The sequence below is a fragment of the Ambystoma mexicanum genome, chromosome 3p (assembly GCF_040938575.1).
Source record: "Ambystoma mexicanum isolate Mex_15411 chromosome 3p, UKY_AmexF1_1, whole genome shotgun sequence".
In the NCBI taxonomy this organism is placed as follows: domain Eukaryota; kingdom Metazoa; phylum Chordata; class Amphibia; order Caudata; family Ambystomatidae; genus Ambystoma; species Ambystoma mexicanum.
Window position 1 is genome coordinate 838407248 of NC_090925.1, and position 22739 is coordinate 838429986.

Genomic DNA, 22739 nt, shown 5'->3' on the forward strand with positions numbered 1-22739 from the left:
CGGCACGGGCACGCATGATACAAAACGAGGTGGATAGGACGCATAAGCGTCGAAAAAGTTTTCCTACGGGAAAGGGTCTATATAATGTACCGGGGATTCCCAGCCTGACGACGGGGAATATTCAAAGCATGTGAATCCATGAAAGATCCAATGCTGGAGAATTGAGAGATCTGGAAAGACAAGGCGCTAATGAAACAGATATTTAAAGCAAAGATATTATGAAAAAGGGGGCAAAGCAAATACAATGTTGGCTATGCGTCTTCAAAATCAAAGAGCAGAAAGGGTTGTCCCCAAAGTGAAAGACGAAACAGACGCAGAGCTATTAGACCCGAGCAAAAGGGGGAAGGCAGAGAGGACAACATCATGAGATAATTTGCAAAGTTCCCTCGCGCTAGGATAGCACAAGTTAGTCAGGATTTGTTGAATGGCCCAATCTTAGCTGAGGAAATTCAGGCAGCTATCTCTAAGATGAGGGCAGGCTCAGCACCAGGACAGTACAGGTTTACTGCAGCCTTCTATAAGGCCTACAGTACCCAGCTGACCCCTTTTTTGGTAAAACTTTTCAACTCAAATGCAGAACTAGCCAGGCCCCACAGTCATTCACTGAGTCTCGTACCTTATTAATACCAAAAGAAGGTAAATACGCCACAAATGCGTGACAATGAGAATAAATGACCGAAGGGCGAGATATATATATATATATAACAATAATGCAGTGTTTTATGAAGGGCGACCAGTTAGCAGGGCACAAAGAAACAATCTGAGGGACCGCGACGCGTGAGGGCTTTTGAGTACACTACATGTCACGTTAGGGATAGCGTTACAGGCACGCCCATGTCGACGTCCCCTTTCGATTCTCGAAAGACAAGATGCAATACTCTGCGGTTACCACTGGATGTCGGACTATATGCACAGCATGTGATTCTAAGCAGATTAACAAGCATCAGAAGCTTATACTTCAGACTCAACCGGCGAGGCAAGCAGGGATAATGTTTCAAACTAGACAGAGGAGGACTTCCTTGCAATGATTGAATAAGTGTTGGCTTGTGCCAACATTGATAATGTTGAGCAGTGTGACTTCAGTTCTTACCCGTTGTGTGGGGAGGGTTGAGGGAGGGCAATTGTTGAGGAGAACACAGGAAGCCGCTATCACAGAGCGATGCCAACTTGATGTTGGGAATGGTCAAGCCGGGTTGTCAAGAGACATTTTTCCAATGACAGTTTACGTTGTGTTCTCGAGTCCCACAAAGGGGGAAAGAGACAATATAACAGGATTGATTGGGGGTCATCTACTGGAGTGTTTTAATCCATTGACAATGTAATGTGTACTTGTGACTGGTGGCGTTTAACAATTGTGAAACCAATAAAATACTGTTTAAAAAAGAAATAAGGCAACTATTCAGCTCTGTACTCGGCTCCGGTCGAATACTTGTCCAGCTACTCGGTATTCCACCGAATAGTTAAATCTACTATTCGGTACAACTCTAAATGCAACCGAAATACGAGAGGTATGGCTTCCCATTTGGTTGGGATTGTTGTTTTCCTTTAGGTTACGTGCTTGCACATCCCCCAAGAGAGGGCTGTATAACGTTCTCCCTAACCTCAGTCAATCTAGAAACAGACTGTTTCCCACCTCCAAAATATTGTGCATGTGAAAACATATAATACCACATGGCCCTGAAGGAGTTACACTTGCCAATTAAGTTTAAACAATAAAGCTCCAAAGAATCAGAGTCACATGTATTACACTTTTCCTGTTTGTGCCTCACAGACTACAGAAGAATATTTCTAACTTCTGATTGACAGTCTGAAAAAAGATAATACGATGTAGTAACCCATCTATAACTGAGTGCCTTTCTGGGTTGGGGGGAACAGGGTGTCACTTACCACTTCGACTGCGGGTGGCGGCAGAGGTGGCTGGTGCTTCTCGCTCCCGAGCTTCATTCCAGTGGGGACAGTCTGAGGGGTGTAAGATCCATTTACAATCAACTCATAGAACTTCTTTCTATGTTGCCCTGTGAATAGATCAGAAAAACAAATGTAGGGTCAAAGCATGCAATGAACCTTTTCAATATGAATTACTGGGAAGGTCAGAGAACACTTCAGGAGAATTATAAAGTGGAAGCTGTGAAACTGGCAAACCATCATGCATGATTTTATTTTTATTTATTTAAGATTACATGGTTACAAACAAATGGAACAAGTGGAAATAGCAGGTGAGTGTGTGTGCTGCGGGTTAACCAGGTGTATTGCTTGCCAAGAGTGCACAGACAATTATTCATGACCAGTACATTTGCAGAGCAAAGAAAATATTTTTCACGCAGGCAGACAGAGCAATAACTCACAACCAGATACGCAGTTAGAAATAATGAGCACTTATACGGCTATTTATTCACAGCTAAGAAGCAACAAGTGATAAAACAAATAAAACACAGAGAAGATAGAGAATTCAAAAGAAGATACATCACTGTGGACGTAACTGAATCCCTCATCTCGCCAGAAGCGGCTGGAAGACCCCGGTAACAGCCAGGCAGAGAGCACAGCAGCCCACAGGAAGGTCGGAACAAGGCATCCCCCTTCCGACTGAGGTCTTTGTGTTTTTTCCCCAGACCTCTCCAGAGCCTTCCAATATATGCCCTCCTAAAAAGGGGTGGCAATTTCTCGAACCTTCTGGCATTAGCACTTGTGCATTGTTAAGTGACCGTTAGTTGCCGGCCGGGTCAACCGACAGTAACTCCCAAGGAGCAAAGTTTCCCTCTTCTAAACACCACGGAAAAACAATTCCATAACTCATAGCAAGACATAACTAAACCAGCTTCCAAGCACAAATGTCCTTGACTAAAGTATGCATACCAGGCTCAGCAATGGATAACACTGAAAGCAGGTCTTTTAGCAAAGCAAATGCAGTTTTCACTGAGGAATGGAATAAATATCCATTATAGCTCTGAGTGCCCCCAGAATGCACTGCGCATCAGCGCCATGTTGTAGCTCAAGCATAACACCAGGTGTCTCTTTAGATCGATTCTGAATCGGTTGCAGGAATTCTCAGAAGTTCGGTGAGTGGCAGATGGTTTTGAGGTTACCCACCAACACTTGGAAGCTGGTGCCACTGGCTGTTTCTGTCAAAATCTTGGTGTCAGGAGGCAGTGGCTATGGGCGGATTTGAACGGTCTGGCTGGCATTTATTTCTTGATCCTCTGGACAAGGTAGGAGGGGGATTTGTTGGTCAGACAGCTATGGGGAGTTTTGAATTTAATTCTCTCCCGGTGGACCAATCTCCTGGCTTCGGAGATGTGGTAAAAATTGCTCGGATCTAGTGAAGCTCAGAGAGCATTATTTTGGATGACGGAGCCGGTTCAGGTTTTCTTCGAGATTCTGCAAAGTAAGGATTTACAATAGTCCAGTTTGGATTTGACAAGGGCGCAGGCCACTGAGTTTGTGGGGTCCATAAATGGAGGGAAAATTGCACATAAATGAAATCTTTCTTAACAACAGTCTACTTGATTGTAGGGGTTTGGTGGATTAGGCAGCTTCTAGAGGCGATACTGTTTATTTGGCGGGTCATGTTGAGCGAGGCATCCAGGTAAATGCCCAGAGTTATTACTGAGGTGGAGACAGGGATCTTGTGTCCATCTTTGGTGAAATGGTGGTAAGCAGGGTCAAGTAATCGAGACAGGTAGGGAGGGGCTGTGATGAATCAACTAGTGGCCCAGGGAGGAATATCGGTTTCTAAACCATCAATCAGCCCCACACATCTAGTACACCATAAGGTATCCGAACAGATCAGAAACACAAGTAAATTATAAACCTCTGTATCCAATTTTGGTAACGTGGTCGGAACATTACGCTTATCTCTGCAAGATCAAGGATCGTTGGTTAGTTGCAACACAGCGAAAATACAATTGTTACCCAATGATAAAAAGGGACGGTCCAGTCAAGGTTGTATAAAAATATCTACTTTATTATTATTACAACAGACAGTTCTAGCACACTACAAAGTACAACCCACCCTGTAAAGGAACACAGCGGACAGACAGTTTTACAAAGGAAAGGGATGTACTCTGGATACTGACGGGCAGGTAGTTGGTAAAGCAATCAGTCTTCACTGTTCAAGGTTATCTGGTTTCAGCACCAAGGGAGCAAGGGGTCGTAAATGTCACCAGGGGCCTTCGGAGATGGACAGGGGGGACAGAGCCACAATGTACCTTGTGCTTGGAACTATCTTGATGCTCGACAGCATGGAGTCAGTTCCGGGACGCTGTGTAGCTCCTACAACAGAGTTCAAGACAGAAGACAGCTGCGGGTATCGGGCAGCAAGGAGTTCGGCAAGCAAGGCTTGACGGACGGCTGCAGGATGGCCTACATGGCAGCTCGGGGTCAAGAATCGTGGTCCCTGTGCTGGTTGGCAGATCTGGAACGCTGGTCGAGGAATCTCGGGACGGCTTTAGTGACTGCAGCGTAACAGTCTGTGGTGCAGCCAGTCACAGTTCGAGGGCTCAACTGCCTCAAAAATGGCCTTAAAAGATGGACGCTAGTTGTGGCAATCCTAGTTTCTTCACAGCGCTCGTGTTGTCCTTTAAGACGGACTGCCCAAAGCCGAGGAGTGTTTTCAGGCAATGGCCTTGTCCTTTGTTCAGCCTGCTGGCAGAACCTAGCAGGGCACAGCGTGTGCTGGCTGGGTACCGGTTCTGGAGCTGCTGGACGGGTCCTCTGAGGTCGCTATCTCCCTCTGTTCTCCGGGAGATGTTTAGGGGAGGGACTTGCTTCAATCTTGGAAATCCTGGCCTTCCTTCACTTGCGAAAGCTGTAAGGCAGACTGTACCTTCAACCACGGTCCAAATGAGTCCCTCCTTACTCCTTTCCAAGTCATCGTATGATCAGCCAAAAGAGGGGCTGAACCCTCTTTTAAAGCCAAATGGGATCATAACCAGAGTGCTTTGTAAGAGGAAAGTTAAGGGAAAGTTAAGGGGTGACAACATGTACTACTAAGACCCACTCAACTTCCTATCTGTTGTGGATCAAAGTGTCTCTGGTTAACTGAGCTCTCTTGGATTCCTGATCAAAGCGCAGGTTTCACTTGAAGTTTGCGACGAGAACAAACTGTCCATCAAATCACATACTTCTTCCCTCTTAAAGGGAGTTCCCTGCAGGGGTTGCTTACTGTAAACAGTTGCCCCAGACATGACATTCACTGCCCTTCAAACGGAGGGGTGGGAGCTAGCTTCAAGTTGACACATTGCATATCAAAGAGGTTTTGGGGTTTCATGCCCTTTGTTAGTTCTATTTACAGGCCTGCTTCAACTAAAACTCATCAGTCTTTATGGTTTGCTCGTTAGGCGCTTCTACAGAAAGTAAAAAAAAACATTTTTTAAAGTTGTATTTAGTTATACATAAAAACTTTTACAACCTTTTACAACAGTTCTCATAACAGTATATAAAAATGAAATTAAAAACAGACAATTCCCTACATATTTTTGGATGCCAGCCAACCAACCGAAGTCTGTGCACGATGAAGGGTTACCAAACCTAAAGAGGCTTCTTTGTTTAAGGTTGCCAAGTCACATCTTATACTAATTCTAATTGGATTGTGATCGCTCTGTGAATCACTGTCTATATACACATTGTCAACCATACCAATTAGGGAGGTGGATACAAAAAAGTAATCCATGTATGATGCAAGTGGCCCCCTCAACCAAGTCCCTCTATGCGTTCCAGATGCGTAATTTACCACTTTTATGTTCCATTCTTTAAAGTAACCAATCCAACTCTTCCCTTTGGCAGTTGGAGAGCTACTTTGGCACATTTGTTTGTTTTTAAGTATGGTCATCGAGGGTATGCACACAGCGTTAAAATCACTCCCAATAACTATCAAGTAGTTCGGATTTCTAATCATAGCCTCTTCAAGTATTTAGTCCATGGTGTCAAATGCAGCATCTATAGAGTTACTTCCAGGATTAAAATACACACATACCACCAAAAACACACAAGTCGACAAACCACTTAAGAGAAACTCAATAGCTAACATACCATTTTTTGAATATACAACCTTGGAGTCATGATTTATGGCATTGTTAATAAGTATAGCAATTCCTCCATATGGACGACCAGTTGTGCCCTTAACTGCAGGCCGACTAAAGGTTGAGAACCCATCAATATGGAGCTCACCAACACACAGTTTCGTGTATTAGTGTAATCGTCAGTGAGCCAATTTTTACATAGCCTGAAGACCATTGTTCTAGATTCTTTTTTCCACAAAAATTCCAAGATAGGATTTTAAAATCCTGTTGAATCGAATTAGTATCGACACATAATTATGATTTATTCTGTTTGTTTGAGAATTCAAGAATGGAGGTCATTAGAGGGGCCAAGCAAGTAATGTTAGATGTTGCCCCCACCATTTCTGAGATTTTAGAAATAAGTTCAGCAGTTTGGGCAGGGACAGCCTGAATATTTGTTGGGGCGGACCCCACTAATTCAGCAGGTTGGAGAACTTTGTTTAAAAATACATCAGCCTCCTCCATAGTCCTGAAGTGCCGTAATGATAGACCACGAGACTCAAAATCTTCCCCGTGTTCCCACAGTAGATTGAGTATTATCAGATTGTGGTGCGCAGATCAGTCATAAATTGTTGTGATTAGCCAACCTCAACCACTCAATATCAGCAGAGTGAAATGTCCTCAATTGTGGACTACCCATAAAGATGTTAAACAAAAATGATCTGTTCAATCTCTGCTTACCATTTATAGATTGATCACTAGACCAACCCAAGATGTACCTTGTTTCTCTGTTAAAGGAGTATTCCTTTTCTTCTTGTTCAAAGCTACCTCGAGATGGAGACATCCTATCGATGTTAGCCCTAACATAGTCTGCCGCATTTTCTACTGCATCATGCACACCCATGATCTCTATGTTCTCCATAGTGTGGTCAGGTGGCATAATTTGATTTTCACTGTTTGGAACTGCAATGTGTTACTTGTAGAATTAGAATTCGTAGAGCAAGTGTTTGTGTTTACAGACTGCTCCCATGTTAGTCATTGGGGTTCTTTCCCTCTCAGAAGCCTTAACGGTGTTTTTTTTCTTTAGTAAAGGGGATAAAAGGTCGATAAACGACCTTGTGCCAAGGGTCCTACATTTGCATGATCACCCTCCCCATGGCCATCTCTAGGGTTCGACTTTATGCTACTCTTCTTTTTTGTTTCGTGCTGTCTCATGCCAGGTGGGTGGTGCCACATTTAAGACGGCCTTTGACTCGTCATTTAATTGGGTCAAATCAATCCTCGGCTCGTTCGGGGATCCCATCGAGGAGCCTGTGTATTGTCTTGCACTTCCCTCTTCCTCGTTTATCTCAATGTTTTTATTTTTTTTGATGTTTTTCTTTGTAGCTTTTTTTTTACATTAATTGTGCGCTACTATTCTTTTTTTTAATTTTATTTTCCCTTTTTAATGCCTTGGCGTGTGCACTCTTCATTTTGAGAGAGAAGTACACTATCTGATTTCCGTCAGATTCATTACCCTCACTCCCGCTGTTCGTTCCTATAACCTTTTCAGTTAGTTGAGTCAGATTGTGGGCAATTAAATGATCACCTTTGAGTTGATCCACTTCTGCTTCCTTGATAATACTCACAAGCGGAGATGGACTATTAGGTGATTACATCTTTAAATTTGCCAAGGAACTAACTGCACCAACATTCTCACTTAATCTCCCTCCTACCGTATTTAAAGTCTGGGTGTTGAGTTAGAAGATAGCGAAACACATCACCCAGTTTCAGGGAATTTTCCTTGACTACAGCCATTATTTCCTTTGTTTCTGATGTCACTTGGAGGAAATACCTCCTTTGGACCTTCCGCAACTGCATTCGCATAAGTACGTGATTCGTGAGTTGTAGAAAGATCAGAATCATTTGTTGAAGTATATGGATTTCTACCCCTCTGTTCTGTAGAAGTGAGAGCTTTTAATAAGCATGCATCAACTAATCCCTGTCTTTGTTTGTCCAGCAAACTGTGCGACCAGAATTCCTTCAACTTTAGATATTTTATTAGATAAACCCATCATCCCTTCCTTTAGGGAATTCACATGCATGTGTGTTAATTTGTGCCCCTTGTCTAGTAAATTTAGTAAAGAGGTGATCACAGGAAAGTTGATAACATCTTAGTTATCTTTTTTACCTTCAGAACTAGAGTCCGCAGTTTTATCAGAGCGAGTACGAGCCCTTTCCTCTAGACAATCATCTTCTTCAAAAGGTTTAATTCATATGGCGGTTAGGTACAGATGACGCCCCTTGTTCAAGTCTCCCATTTGTAATAATGGGAGAACTACAGGAGGGTCTTATTGGTCTTTCACGATACTGTTTATCATGCCCTCCAAATGAGTGAGAAGAATGACCCTCTGGTATGTTGTGTAAACAGATTCCTTCAACTTCAGAAGGTAAAAAACCACAGGTGATTGAGGGTTAAGAGAGATTCGACAACGCTTTTCCCATTCACTAACTAGTGCAGGTGCCATGAATGAAACATCTGAGATGATGTTCGGTAACACAGACAAGAGTATCAATATCAGTTGGAGCTTTTTGCACGTGTTCTAGGTCATTTTTTGATTTTTCAATCTTTGATTTTGTTTTCAGCATAACCTTACTCTCTTCAAGTTCATCTCCAAGACCATTTGGCATACAAGACGGCAGTTGCTCATTTGTGGCATCATTAGGTTCAGTAGCTAATGATTGCATTCTGTATGGAATATTGTTTGAGTCGGTGGTGCGTTCATCATACACTGATATCTGTAATGCTATGGTTGTTGCTTCTACACAGGAGTCATGTAGTAGGACTGGGTTAGTTACATTCAGCCCAGTTTGTGCATTGCCATCAACTAGACTTTTACCACTGCGCAAACTGCCCACCATTTTTCAGTATCTTGTTTTTCAAAGCAGTTTCCTGATTTATTCCCGATTTAAAAAAGCACTCTCTCCTAAATACTTATGTTTTAGGGGAGTGTGTTTCACAATATCTGATAAGGAACCACCTGAGGAAACGTACAAAGTTATCCGTATTAGCGCAAAGCAACTTTGTTTTAAACAATATGGTTTCAATCGAGCAATCTAACAACGAAATTATTTCTAGAGAAAGTTACATACATTTAGTTGAGAACAGGATGTTCCCATCCAATATCAAAGCATTTCTACTCCCGACATTACCGACCGCTGAACAGCCAAACAGCCCAGCACACTTAGGTACACTTCGGTGCGCGTGCATGTGTGTTTTGAAGATAGCAAGGTCCAATCAGGACGTGTGGTGGGCGGGGCTTGTGGCGGGATAGGGGCCGGGGTCTGGAAAAGAAGACAAAAAGGAAACAGGCAGGTAAGGTGGGAGATGTAAACGCCGTGCACAAAGTGCACGGCAGAGTTCACTTGTGGGTTGTGCTGAAGTACAATTAGTGAAAGTCACCTTAGGTCCAAAAAAGCAAGTGAATCAGTCCAGCAAGTGCCCAGCACGATACGACTCCAACGAAAGTTCCTCTTGCCAACAGCAACTGCACAGAGGAAACAGGAAACTTCAGCAGCGTGACCAGGCAAACAGCCTAGCACACTTAGGTACACTTCGGTGTAAATACTGTTTCAAAGCGCCCACAGGGCAGCAGGAAGGGGGCAAGGGGATGTGAGATTAAACAATACAATTAAATACATCTAAAATATTAAACAGTGTGTAGGGGAGTAGGAGTGTTCAGAACATACAAGTGCAGAAGGGAGAGGGGAATGGATAGGTGTTGTGGTGCTCATGGGTGAGCAACAGGTGAAGTGCAATGTAGGGCAAGTGCGAGCCAACATGGAGGAGGGTGAGCCAAGGCAAGTGCTGAGGTGGGGGCAATTTGGTGAGGGAGGTCAGGGCCCCTGAGGATGCACAAGGGCCCTGCACACCAAACAAGCAACTGTGTGATTAGCAGAGGAGAGTGAGAGGAAAGGAAGAGGTAAAGAGGAAAATCTTAAAGAGCTTCTGGAATTTAAGATAGTCCTGCTCAAGATGAAGAGGGAGGGGGAGGCTGTTCCGAAGAAGGGAGCCAGCAGAGGACATCGAATCGCTTTACACACAAAGAATTGGTGCCAGAGGAGCGGAGGGGTCTGGATGGGGAATATTTAGTAAGAGTGTTGCAGCTAGTGTGGTCTGCTGCCCCAGACATCCTTGTGGATGATGCAGAGGGATTTGAATTTAATCTGTGAAGCAACAGGAGCCAGTGAAGGCTTTTTAGGGCAGGGTAGATACAGTCCCTGGGCTTGAGACCAAGGATAAGTCTTGCTGCCCTACTCTGGATTAGTTGGAGAGGTTGCAGAGTGGAAGAGGAGAGATACAGGAGGAGACTGTTGCAGTAGTCGAGCCTAGAGAACCAGGGCTCAGGTAACATTGAGCTTCTGGGCAAAGTAAAAAAAAAGTAGAATTCCTTGGAGAAGGGCTGAAAGCGAGTCTTCTTGACAATGTCCCCAGTATGAGGGAGGAAGGAGATAGAGGAGTCTAAGAAGACTCCAAGGTTTCTGTCTTCCAAAGAGAGAGCCGGGGGAGAGTCCATGGAGGAAGGGTAGAGTGAAGAGAAGAAGCCAGGAGCATTGGTCCAAATGGGAAGGATCTCCGTTTTGCTGAAATTTAGGCAGAGATCATTAGAGGTGCACCACGGCTGGATGACGGAAAGGCAATACGGGATGAAGGAGGCTGCTAGAACAGGTTATCATGCCATGTTCTCTCTGGAGAGGAGCGCCTGCTACCTTTTGTGAAATATGTGTAAGGAACTTGGGGTTCGTCACCCTAAGTTACCTGGGGCAACCAGACGTGGTGGTCTCCCTGCTCACTGTACTCAGAGGCACAGCTTCACCTCACTGATGAGGCCCGACAAGGCTGAAACACGTGTATGGGGTTGCTGTCGGTACTCTTGTTCAGAGAGGAATTGCCATAGCATTTCGGTGCTGGACTGCCCATGTGGGCGGGACAAAGACTGATATGCAAATGGATATTTCCCATCTGTGAAAGGTACAGTGAGCAAAAGGCATGTGCTGCAAACCCTCACCTCAGAACAGGTCATCATTCCATGTTCTCTCTGGAGAGGAGCGCCTGCTACCTTTTGTGAAAGAGGCTGCTAGAGGGTCAGCAGGGAGCTTCAAGAAGTTTTTGTCTTCAGCATAACACTGGAAGTTGGGCGAGAAGGAGGAGATGAGGAGTGCCAGCTGAGAGATGGAGATTTGAAAGAGCCAAGGCAAGAGGATAGAGCCCTGGGGGACCCCACAGGTGGAAAAGGAAGTAAGAGAGGAGAATGTGCCCAGGATTACATGAAAAGAGCGATCAGTAAGGAAAGAGGTTGCCAGTCCAGTGCCCGCTCCGAGATACCAAGGGTGCCGTGGAGCATTTGTATGAGGATGGAGTGGTTGACTGTGTCAAATGCAGACGAGAGATCAAGAAGTATGAGGACAGCTGGGGAATTGGAATCAAGGGATGCAAGCAGTTTTTCACAGGTGTTCAGGAGAGCAGTTTCTATGCCTCTGGATGCTCTGAATCCAGATTGATGGTCGTGGAGACCACCACCTAGTTCAGTGTGAGAGTTGAGTTGGGACAGTGCAACTTCTCCAGCAGTTTCCCCAGGAAGGGGTAGATGGAGATAGGGCGGTAGTTGGCCAGACAGGTAGTGTGTGCTGACATTTTTCTTCAGAGGCGGTGCACAAGGAAGTTCTTGAAGGATGAGAGGGGTGGTGTGTGCGCTGCCAGCACACAGTACTTAATAGGCGGGGCGGATCCATGGATGCTTTGATATTCTAAGTAGGCTGGCCCTGGGTGGGGGAAGGTGCTGACTTCACCATTCTTGTGAGGCTTTAATGTACCTGTGGCCGTCACATTCCAGCTGAACATGACGGGAGGACTGCACCGGTAGGCTGTGTCCCCCCAGCATACACTTGAAGGTTTGTTGTACAGTGAGCACTGGGAAATGTATGCGGATTAGCCCCACACATTTCCAGGAGGTTTATCTACCAACATTCAATTTCTTAAACAAAAAAATATCAAAACAGCCCAGGGAAGTGCACACTTCCCATGCGGATGTCGAATTCCTCACAGGGGCCGACTAGAAGAAGCTCTGTCTTATCCTGATTCAGGTACAACCTATGCTGGGCCATACAGGTTTGAATTGTCACATAAATGTTGATTACAGTAGAGCAGTACTGGTCATAGGCTCTGTGAAATAAGATTTTAATAATTTGTGCTGCATCTTCCTGACCTGTATCAACCACAGAACATTTTGCTTGGACTTGGGGATTATTTTCCATTGTTAATAGGTGAAGGGGAATCTATTTCCCCTCTCACTCAGTATGTTACTCTTATTTTCGTTACAGCATCGCAGGCGAGCAGCAGAATGTGCCTGGCGAAAACATCCTTCGCCCGACTTGTTAGCTGCCTATAAGAACACAGTGAAAAAATTCTATACTGCCGTCACTAAGGCAAAAGCTACTCTCTTCAACATTTACATTCTCCCTCTGCTCCTGTTGCTCGATGACGTGGGTGTCTTATATACCAACTATGCTGATGACACCCAGGTCATCTTCGAACTCTCGGGCTCTTACTCCACTGACTCGAAAGCCATTTCTGCCATCTACTCCGTCATCCACTCCTGGATGAGTCAGACCTTTATGGCACTGAATGCCGATAAAACAGAGATCCTCATTGACAGATCTAGTCACATATTAAAGAATCTCTGAGGAATATGCGCCATTTACAATTGCCAATGTCTCCATTCCAGTGGCCCAAAGCGTTAAGACCCTCGGTGTTACTATCGACGCCAAACTCTCCATACGCCCACACGTGGCCAAAACCCAAGCATCCTGTGGCTGGATTAACAGGCAACTGTGCGTAATGCGCCCATTTTTATCTGTTAGCAATATGTCTCTTCTCGTATCTGCCCTTGTAAACTCCAGGTTGGACTATTGCAACAGTCTTCTAGCAGGCGCCTCTGCTGGCAACATTGCTGCATTGCAGATCACTCAAAACAGCGCAGTCAGAACTGTGCTGGGTCTATCTAGGCACTTCATCACCGAAGCCCGGAAAAAACTGCACTGGCTTCCCATCAAGCACAGAATATCCTTTGAGATACTCACTCTTACTTGCATTTATTATATGCCTAGACCCTTAGGTATCACAGCGAGGTTACAGACCGCTTCATAAAAAATAATAATTACAGCACAATTATAGTAATGTTGAATCACAAATTATAGCATGGAAAAAGGCATACATAAAAGTTTGTAGGGTAATACAGATACAGTAAAACATACAGGAATATTTAAAAATAAGGAGATAGTGACTTATCTTAATATTGGTTAAATAACCAGGCTTTTAACAGTTTTTGGAAGCCTGTGAATGTATCTTGTTTTTTTGATACTGCCTGGAAGGAAATTTCCAATGTTTAGTGGATAGGTGTCTGAAACTACTGCCCCCTGCTCTGGTGTTTCTGAAACGGGGCATAGATAACAATAGGTGGTTATTAGATCTTAGTGTTCTTGTGTGTTTTCTCTCAGTTATGGCATTATTCAGATAAATGGGGGATTTTTTATGGATGCATTTGAAAAGGACTCTCGCTTCAAGAGGCAGCCAGTGCATGTCTCTTCTGATTTTGGATATGTGTTCGGATTTCCTTATTCCCATGGCGGCCCGTAGGGTCTTATTTTGAATTAGTTGTAGCTTTTTCATGTTAGTAGAAGAGGTGCCGAGTAGTAACACGTTGCAATAATCAAGTCTGGATAGGATTAGAGCCCTGGCAAGCGTAATGCAATTGCTTGAGGTTAGAAACTGGCGGTTTAAGGCAATTAGTTTGGCGGTGTAGGATGTGGTTGAAGAGAGGTTTCAAATGTGTTTGGTCATTGTGAGATTCACATCTAGATAGACACCTAAAGTTTTTACTTGCTTTAGAACAGTTATCATTGTGCCATCTATGTTGATGGAGGAGTAATCAGGGTGGAGTGCGCCAATTTTAGACTGGGAGCCCACAATGAGAATCTCAGTCTTCTCATAGTTGAGGCAGAGGCTGTTAAGCGCCATCCAGTTCTGTATTATGGCATAGATTTTGTTGATGGTAAGGGTATCTTGGGTGTAATTCCCTGAGAGTGGAATGAGGATCTGGGTGTCCTCTGAGAAGTTTGTGTAGATGACGCACACATCGTCTAGGGCTGCAAAGAGGAGTTTTGTGTAGGCATTGTAAAGAGCTGGTGCGAGGCACGGGCCTTGGGGAACCCCAAGGGGACTGGGATGGGGTCTGCAGCTTCTTTGCCGATGGAAACTCTGGGGGTTCGTTCAGCTAGAAAAGATTTAATCCACATAGTGGCGTCTGTAGAAAAGTTGAAATCTTTAGCTAGGGTGGAGCAGAGTTTATTATGGACCACCAGGTCAAACGCTGCATAAAGGTCTAGTAGGAGGAGAACGCAGAGTTTTCCTATGTCCCTGATGGTGTCCATCTGGATTTTCAGGTCCAGAAGGGCTGTTTCCGTACTGTGGTTGGGCCTAAAACCAGATTGTCTGGTGCCTAAGGAGCTGGCTATGTTCCAGATGTGCTTGGACTTGATTATAGGCTATTTTGTCAAGAATTTCGAGCAAAAATGGGACAGTTATTGGCTGGTAGTTGATTGGGACAGTAGGATCTAGAGTTTTTTTTTTTTTAGTAGTGGTGTGACCCCAAGCTTCTTTTATACTGGCCGGTACTAGGTTAGCATTAAAGGAGGCATTGACAAAGTTAGTAATGATGGGTGTGAGGGTAGGGGTGCAGGTTTTAACTACCTACGCTACGACGGTGTCTCCTTTGCAATTCGAGGCTTTGAGCTTAGAGATAGTATTGAATACTGTTTCTTGGGAGACTGGTGTAAAGGAAAAAGGGGGGGGGTTCGAGTTAACGTTGGCATTCTAGATATAGTGATCGTGAAGGATTTGTCAGCTATTAGTTGCCTTTTGGATGTAATTTTGTTTTGCAGAAGATCGATATTAGCGGCAAGTGCCTCTTGAATGGTGGTGCACCACTCTTTGCTAGCCATCGATGTATTGGGTGCTGGAGTCGGGGTTTCTAGTTCTCTCAAAATCGAGAACAATTCTTTGGTATCGGATGAGGCATTACTGATTTGGGCATTAAGGGCATTGGCTTTGTGGGTGATGATAGCTGTTTTGTAGGTTTTATTTGCCGCCTGGAAGGCTATGCCAGACTCTCTAGTGGGGTGTTTTTTTATGGGCATGTTCGAGAGCACGCTTGGTTCTCCTGAGTAGTACCAGATCATCATTAAACCAAAAGCACGAGCGCTTGTCAGTACGTTTGGTTTTAATTGTTATAGGAGCTTTAGCGTTGACCGTGGAAGTGAGGCACTTATGGTAAGTATCTGCTGGTTGGCAAGGGTTGTCACTGGATATTAGCATGGGGTCTAATGCTTTGTTGAGCATGGGGTTCAGATTCTCTGGTGTGGGTTTACAAAGATTTCTGGTTTCTTAAGTCTCAGTAACTTCAAGTTTGGTGGGTGGGGGTTCATTTGAAACCAAGGTAAACTTGATATTGTAGTGATCGGTCTAGTCTAGTGGTGAGATGGCGTCAATAGTTATAGTGGTATTGAGTGACAGGATCCAATCTAATGTTCTTCCTTTGATGTGAGTGGGGGCATGAACAAGTTGTGTAAAGCTCATGTCCTTAAGGGATGAGTGAAGGGCTTCTGATTTTAGGTCTAGGTTGTCATTAAATACTAGGTTTAAGTCTCCAAGGATGATGCATTTGGTGTTGGGTTTCATAAGAGGCGCTAGTACCAATGGGATGTGTGATTCCGGATGGCTGTTAGCATTGAGTGACCTGTAGATTACTACAAGATTGATTGTAGTTTTTTCATTAGTGGTAAATTTAGCTAGCAAGATTTAGTAACCTGCAATATTTTCAATGGGGCAGGATCTCAATTGAAGCTTCGTTTTGGCAATAATGGCTATGCCGCCTGCATGCGAATGTGTGAGGATTGAGACGTCGGGTGGAATTGCTATAGTAGCTGTAGTCAGGAGAGGTCCAGAGGCTTGGTGAAGCCATGATTCTGTGACAACTAGTAAGTCTAGTTGTAGGTTCCATGATGAGGTCGTGAATTTCAATAGCATGTCCCAGAATGGGGAAGAGTGTTTTTCCTCTTGGAGAGTGGGGGCAGGCCAGTTTAGAGAGGCCGTTTTTATGTTCAATATAGTGGCTTCTTGAGCAAGGTATGTTGTTTTGGATGATGCAAAATGGGAACATGACCAAGGTGAACCAGGCTAGCATGATTGGCTTTAATTAAGGTAAGGATGGTAAAGATGCGCTAGGCATGATGGGCTAGGGTTCCAGTGTGGCGCTGGACGCGGCTAGAGCATGAGTTGTTTAGGCTATAAGCTCAGCGGTGCAGGAGGGCGTTCTTCCCTGGGTGGCTATAGGAGAGGAGTACTATGCCTATACTGCACAACAATCAAAGACATTCAGGATTAGCGAGAGATAAAGTCAACATTGCAAAGTGTTGGGTGACATTTCTACATGCAAATAGCAGAACAGATAGTCTTGTAGTCCAACCTCAATTTCACAGGCGAGACATAAGAATAATGCAGGGCACCTTCCGGAATGTCAAAAGTGCACTTGGGTATGTATCCATGGGCATAAGATTAATACTGCTGCAGGGTGGTAGTCCGGCAACTCTTTTAGCTAATATACAAACAGGGGTATTGCTAATTAACTGAGGTGTCGGTTGCTAGATGAGATACATGGTGGCATCATCCAGGAAGCAAAACAGTGGATGGGTTTCCCCTACTTCGCTGGCAGAAGGGAAGCAACAAACAATAATATACAGAAGTCAAGCCAACGGGAAGGAAATGTGTTCACTCAAAAAACATTGTTCCACCGAATAGAGGAGGGAAAGTACCCTTGTGCACAAAACAGGTCACCACACAATACAAGAAATTATATAAAAAACTATATTTATTTAAAAAAATATTGTTTTTTATAGAATTTCTTGTAATGTGTGGCGACCTGTTTTGTGCACAAGGGTACTTTCCCTCCTCTATTCGGTAGAACAATGTTTTCTGAGTGAACACATTTCCTTTCCGTTGGCTTGACTTCTGTATATTATGGCATCATCCAGGAAGACATATTGATAATGAATCTATATGAAGAAATAATAAACGTTATAGACACTGCGCAGCAAGAAATGCCGTCCATGCTACTGGTAGTAATCTAGCGCAAATGGGCATTATCAAAACAGTCCGTATGTACGGCATATAACAAATTGGGACACGTGGGCATTCGTAGATACAATCTGTATATACAGCAGATTTAGATGAGCTGGGCAACTACAAATATGGCGCAGTAGGTTGAGCGACACGTACAGTGGTATGTCCAGCAGTTCTACTGCTTGTGAGAAGATGACTAATACACTACTCACCAGTAATTTGTAAGGGGGAGATTGTTCTAGTCTGTAATGGCTCGCAGATCGGCGAACAGGAGGCAAACAGGGCCTTTCTCCTGGCCTTCCTCCGCAGACGTCTTCCACCTGTCGGCAAAGCCTATTGGCTGAAGAAGGTGATGGTTGCTTAGCAACCTAATGTTACGCTCACCTGGTATCCACAGGGACGCCACCCAGCCGGGTTACTCGCTGGTATGCTTCTCAGCTTTGCCCTGATGTTGTCTGCGGGGAAGGTTCTGCCTTGTGGTAGAATTAGGCGTGCTCTCCGTCCTGCCTTCTTTGCAGGGGCGTGTTGTCTTTCATGGGCGAGTGTGGTCCAGTTACTTCACTGACGCCGGCCTGTTTTATATTGTTCAGGTAGGTCTTATTGCTGTTCTTTAGTTTTGTTGCTATCCTGCATGCCTTTCTTTGTTCAAAATGTCTCTTTTTTCTGCCTTAGGTATGCAGAGCTTCAGCGCAGCGAACTGGCTTGGTTGAGCCCCGCTGGTAAATGATGGCGCATTAAGAGCGCTATGATGCGGTAAGTAAGCGCTATGCGCAGCACTGCTAAGTCTTGCCTTTGCTAACCTGTGTTTTCCTTCCTTGTAAGTTGCTGCTTCAGCGCGAGTGGAATGTCCGGAGTGGTGCCAGCCGAGAGGCGACCAGCCAGGTAAGCCTTTTGAGCAGTTCGTAATTTGTAAATGTCTCTACAGCTTTCTTTAATGTTGCCTCCATCTTCCACTTTCAGGTCGTTCTGTCCGGGAGGCGTGCAGATTCGAGGAAGCTGTTCTCAGTAGCTGCGAGTGTTTAAAGATGAAGACTGCAGGTAAGATGCTGCTGCTAATGATGTTCCTTTTTTCTCTTTGCAGGTTCTGCTTCTCCGAGGTTTGAGGGAATAGCTGGACACGGCGAGCGTCACGTTGCAAGCTGCAAAGTAACGCGAAGCATGTTCTGTAGTCAGGATGTGGTTTATATAGCCCAGGTAAAGTAGTACTAGGGAAAGTAGTTCCAGGCCTGCCGCACCCAAAACACTAGACCGCATAGCTTGGTTCTTAGGGAACCAAGCTATGTGGATGCCTCCATGTTCGCTGACAATACAATAAAGTAGTTCCCAAGCACATTGTTGTTCATGGTGTATGAGCCTGGCGCCATAGGCGTCAGGACTGGCCCCATGAGGGCTTTTGAAGAGGATGCAAGGCTCTAGAGGCCCGAGTCCTGACTCCACCTGGCCAATGGGTTTGCCAGAGGGGGTTATGGGCGAGGGTCGTGACACCTAATTGAGCCTCACTATGGGCCTGAGTAGCGCCGGCCATCTTTGAATGGGCGACGCTGGATCGATGCAAAGTAGGTGATAAAAAAAGGGGTTAAATCGCTTTTGCACAGAATAGTGATCCTGTAGTTGCAGCAGATGACTCGGAGCGTAGTTGAGCAGCGCTTTAGCGTAATATCAGTCGAACGCTGTTGGAATTGGCTGGTAGAGATTCTTTCAAGATGATCAGTGGCAAGCCTTGTGCCTGGCTTCAGGTAACAGTGCGGCGAAGGAGGGAGAAGGGCTCTGGCCCATTCCGCCTCACGGGGGTGCAGAGGATACTTGAACAACTCTGCACCCATCTACTTGACACAGTGCATCCAGCGCTATGTCCCTGGTCGATCACTCAAGTCTACTGAGCAGGTCAGGCTCAGTCAGCCTCGTTTTCGCTCAGGTAAATTTGGAAAAATCAACTTTAGTGTCACTGCGCCCGCTCTATGGAACCCACTCCCTCTTCACCTTAAGAGCTCCACCTCACTGGTTATCTTTAACAAGAGCCTTAAGACTCATCTCTTTAACACACCCTAGTCCCTGACTAGCTTGTTGCCTTCTTCTTGTCTCTGATTTTCTCTGTTTCTACTGATTGTTTCTGTCTTGTATTGTTTTTGTGTGTGCCGTGAGGCCTGCGGGCGATTTGGCGCATCATCATGAATTAAAATAAATAAATAATGGGTGACCTTTTTATGTCTGTCCATAGTGCACGGTTGGAGTTAGTTTCCTATAACCTTTGGGCTTAGGCTGGGCTGCCCCATCGGGCTTCCCTGTTAATTTCTCTTTAATGTACTTGGGTGAACTACTGTTCCCAAGGGATAAAGGGGAGATTTTCATCCCGGTTACATTTTATATAGTGAGCCAGCACAACCCACCTTGGATGCTGGAGGGATACAATGTATCACCTTGCTTACTTTACCTATAGCATTTTTGTTACAGTTGCAAGTTTACTTGAATGGCTGGTGGCAGTGGTTTTACCTTAGTGACTTTTAGTATTACTCGCAGGCTGTTAATCCAGTCTCAGTAAGGCACTAAGGGCCACCATTCTGCAAGAATCGTGGGTTCATTCGTTTAGCAATTTTTAAAGTATCCTTGATGCTTCTGAGGTCCTCACCTGCAATTCTAGGTGGGAAAGACCTCAGTGGAAGTTGTGTCTTCGTCAGGAATCCTTTCTATTCCCCGCCCAGGCTTCAGAGTGTCTGAGAAGGCAGGAAAGCGAGGAACGAGTCCAAACCTCTGCAGCCCTTTGTCTTTCACCTTACCTGAAAGGAACCAACTCCCAAGGGGGTGGGGGGCTGGCTGTCCTGATGGGACAGACAAAGATAGAAGAAAATATCCTGAGCAAGAGCATGTGGCATTACATGGCCGAAGCGAAACCCAGGAGCGCTGGTGAAAATCGGCCCATTCACGTTGACGCGGAAAAGGGGACTGAGGAGTGGCGCCGTTGGGCAAGTCAGTAGTGCAGTATGGAGGAAAGGGGATGGGACGTAGGTGTAAGCCGGTAGCTCACTCATCCTTCGGGCTGATGCAATTGCTTCTAAAAAGATGTTTTTTAGAGTAAGACGTCTTAAGGGACAGGTGTGTAAAGGCTCTAAAGGAGCTCCTATCAAAACGTTTAACACTAAGTTAAGATCCCAAAGTAAGACTTGAAACGGGATTGCAGGGAAAACATTAGTCAGTCCCTTTAAGTCTGGCTAAGGGGACACTTGATGGCTAAGACGTACGGGGCATTGAAAGAAATAAGGAAGGCGCTGGACCGGTCCGAACAAGTGCTGAGGGATCTGGAGATATTGCATACGGTGAGTGGTAATGAGGCTCATCTACAGGACATCTCCAAACAGCTTACGAAATTCAAGTTGCTGGCCGAACGCTAACTCTTATGTCCTTCGACATATTTCCAGGAATTATGGCGAAGGAAATCAAGCCAGCCGTACACTTGCGAAGCTCATAAAAGCCAAGCAGTGGTTGGAGGCACATCACCAGCATAACAGCAAACACAGATACAGCATCCACCGAAGAGCTACATGACTATATGCACTAATTCACCATGCCCAAAGTAGACGAAACAGATAAGGCTACCTTAGATCTTCCCTTAACTATTGAAGAGATAGAATTGGCCATCACAGAGCTACATGCGGGTAAGACCCCCAGTTCAGATGGCATACCAGCCGATCTCTAAGACTTTCAGAGCAGAACTCGCCCCTAATCTACTGGAGGGATGGGAGGAGGTGGTGAGAATAAGGGTATTCCCGAACTCCATGCAGGAAGCAATAATGACGGTTTTCCTCAAGCCGCACAAACCGCCCCAAGTCCTACCGTCCTCTTTCACTAATTAACTCGGATGCTAAGATATATGCCAAGGCAATCGCTAACCGGCTGTTAAGACACATGAATAAATTAATCCACCCAGACCAATCGGGATTTATCCCTACCCGGTCCACCGCACTGAACCTCAGGACATTTTTCGCCATCACATCACAACTGGACTCGTCAGCCAAGACCATAGCGGTCCCACTAGATGCTGAAAAAGCATTTGACTCTGTATCCTGGAATTATATGTATGCCATTCTTGACAAATTGGGATTCGGCCCGGTACTTACCAGCTACATTTGTGTTCTTTACACAGAACCTTCAGCAATGGTCAGAACAAATAAATCCCCATCAACATGCTTTGTACTGGGAAGAGGTACTAGACAAGGTTGTCCGCTGTCTCCCCTTATATTTGCCCTTACCATAGAAGGCATGGCAGCAAAGCTGAGACATGAACATGCATGGACAGTAATGCAGGAAATAACATTTGCCAGATACTCAGGGTACAAGGTTAACCAGGCCAAATCTGAGATTTTCACGCTCACACCCACCACAGTGCAATCCCGGCCCTATACACCAACAATTATGATCCCTATTTGACCTTACTGGAACACAACTCAGGGTATGGGATAAACTCCCAATATCATTATACAGGCGAATAGCGCTTCTTAAAATGGTGGTGGTGCCTAAACAACTATACTTGTTCTGTAATATTCCGATGTGGTCAGGCAGGATGTTCTTCCAGAAATTGCTGGCATCTGGCTTTGTCTGGGATGGCGGTGCAGTTAGGTTACAATGGCCCAAAATGTGTGAAAGGTACGAGACAGGGGGAATAGCGGCCCCAGATGTCCTACCATACTACCAAGCAGTTCAGTATTTTGCAAAATGAGCTTGGTCAGTCAAAGTGAAAGCGCACGCACATATACAGGCAGAAAAATGTGCGGCATTACCGCTGAACCTACAGGGTATGCCTTTTGCCAAGGCTAGGAGACACGGGGGAGGTAGACCCTGTAGGCTCCACAGTGAGCTTGGTCTAAACTGCTCGAGAGAGTTTGGTGCGTTGACCCATATTGTCCCCACACCCCGGTGTGGAATCATCCCGATCTTGTGCCCACACTAGACAAGGCCATGCAGAAAAGATGGTATCCAGGTAAGGAAATGCGCTTTGGAGACCTATAACTAGACGGAAAATGTGTGTCCCTGGGAGATGCCCAGGCAAAGGTGGGAGCTGGGCTGGTCACGACATTGCAATACTGCACGCTAAAAATCAGCCTGTAGAAAGAAATGGCACTCATTTCCGGAAGAAAATTCCCACCCGCACACCAATTCTTAACTGAGGTCATGATGGCAGAGGGCTTGGTGGGAGGAATCTCCACCCTTTAAAGGCAGCCCAACGCCATACCCCTTCCATAAATACGATGAAAGCTATATGGGAGACATATCTGGGATTCCCCATATAAGAGGCCCAATGGACGAAATACTGCCAACGCACCAAATCAGTCTCTATATGCACCAACTTTAGATAGATCCAGTTTAAGATATTGAACCACCTGCACATCACCCCGAGTAAGATAGCAAAATTGAATCCCTCGTTGAAGCCAACTTGTCCCAAATGCCAGATCCAATCGGCAAGCTCATTTCACATATACTGGGACTGCCCCCCTGATCAAACAGTTCTGGAGAGAAGTCGCTGAAACGGTGAGTGA

The 22739-nt window shown here is 45.2% G+C and overlaps 1 protein-coding gene across 4 annotated transcripts in view; it reads right to left on the bottom strand.

Moving 5' to 3' along the window:
* The window catches only part of SETD1A (SET domain containing 1A, histone lysine methyltransferase), a 1694645-nt gene that overhangs the window by 1262118 nt on the left and 409788 nt on the right, over nucleotides 1–22739 (bottom strand). For all 4 annotated transcript variants that reach the window (XM_069651930.1, XM_069651928.1, XM_069651929.1 and 1 more), the window contains exon 6: nucleotides 1888–2015. In XM_069651930.1, coding sequence (XP_069508031.1) covers nucleotides 1888–2015 — 128 coding nt within the window. The remainder of the gene's footprint in view (nucleotides 1–1887; nucleotides 2016–22739) is intronic.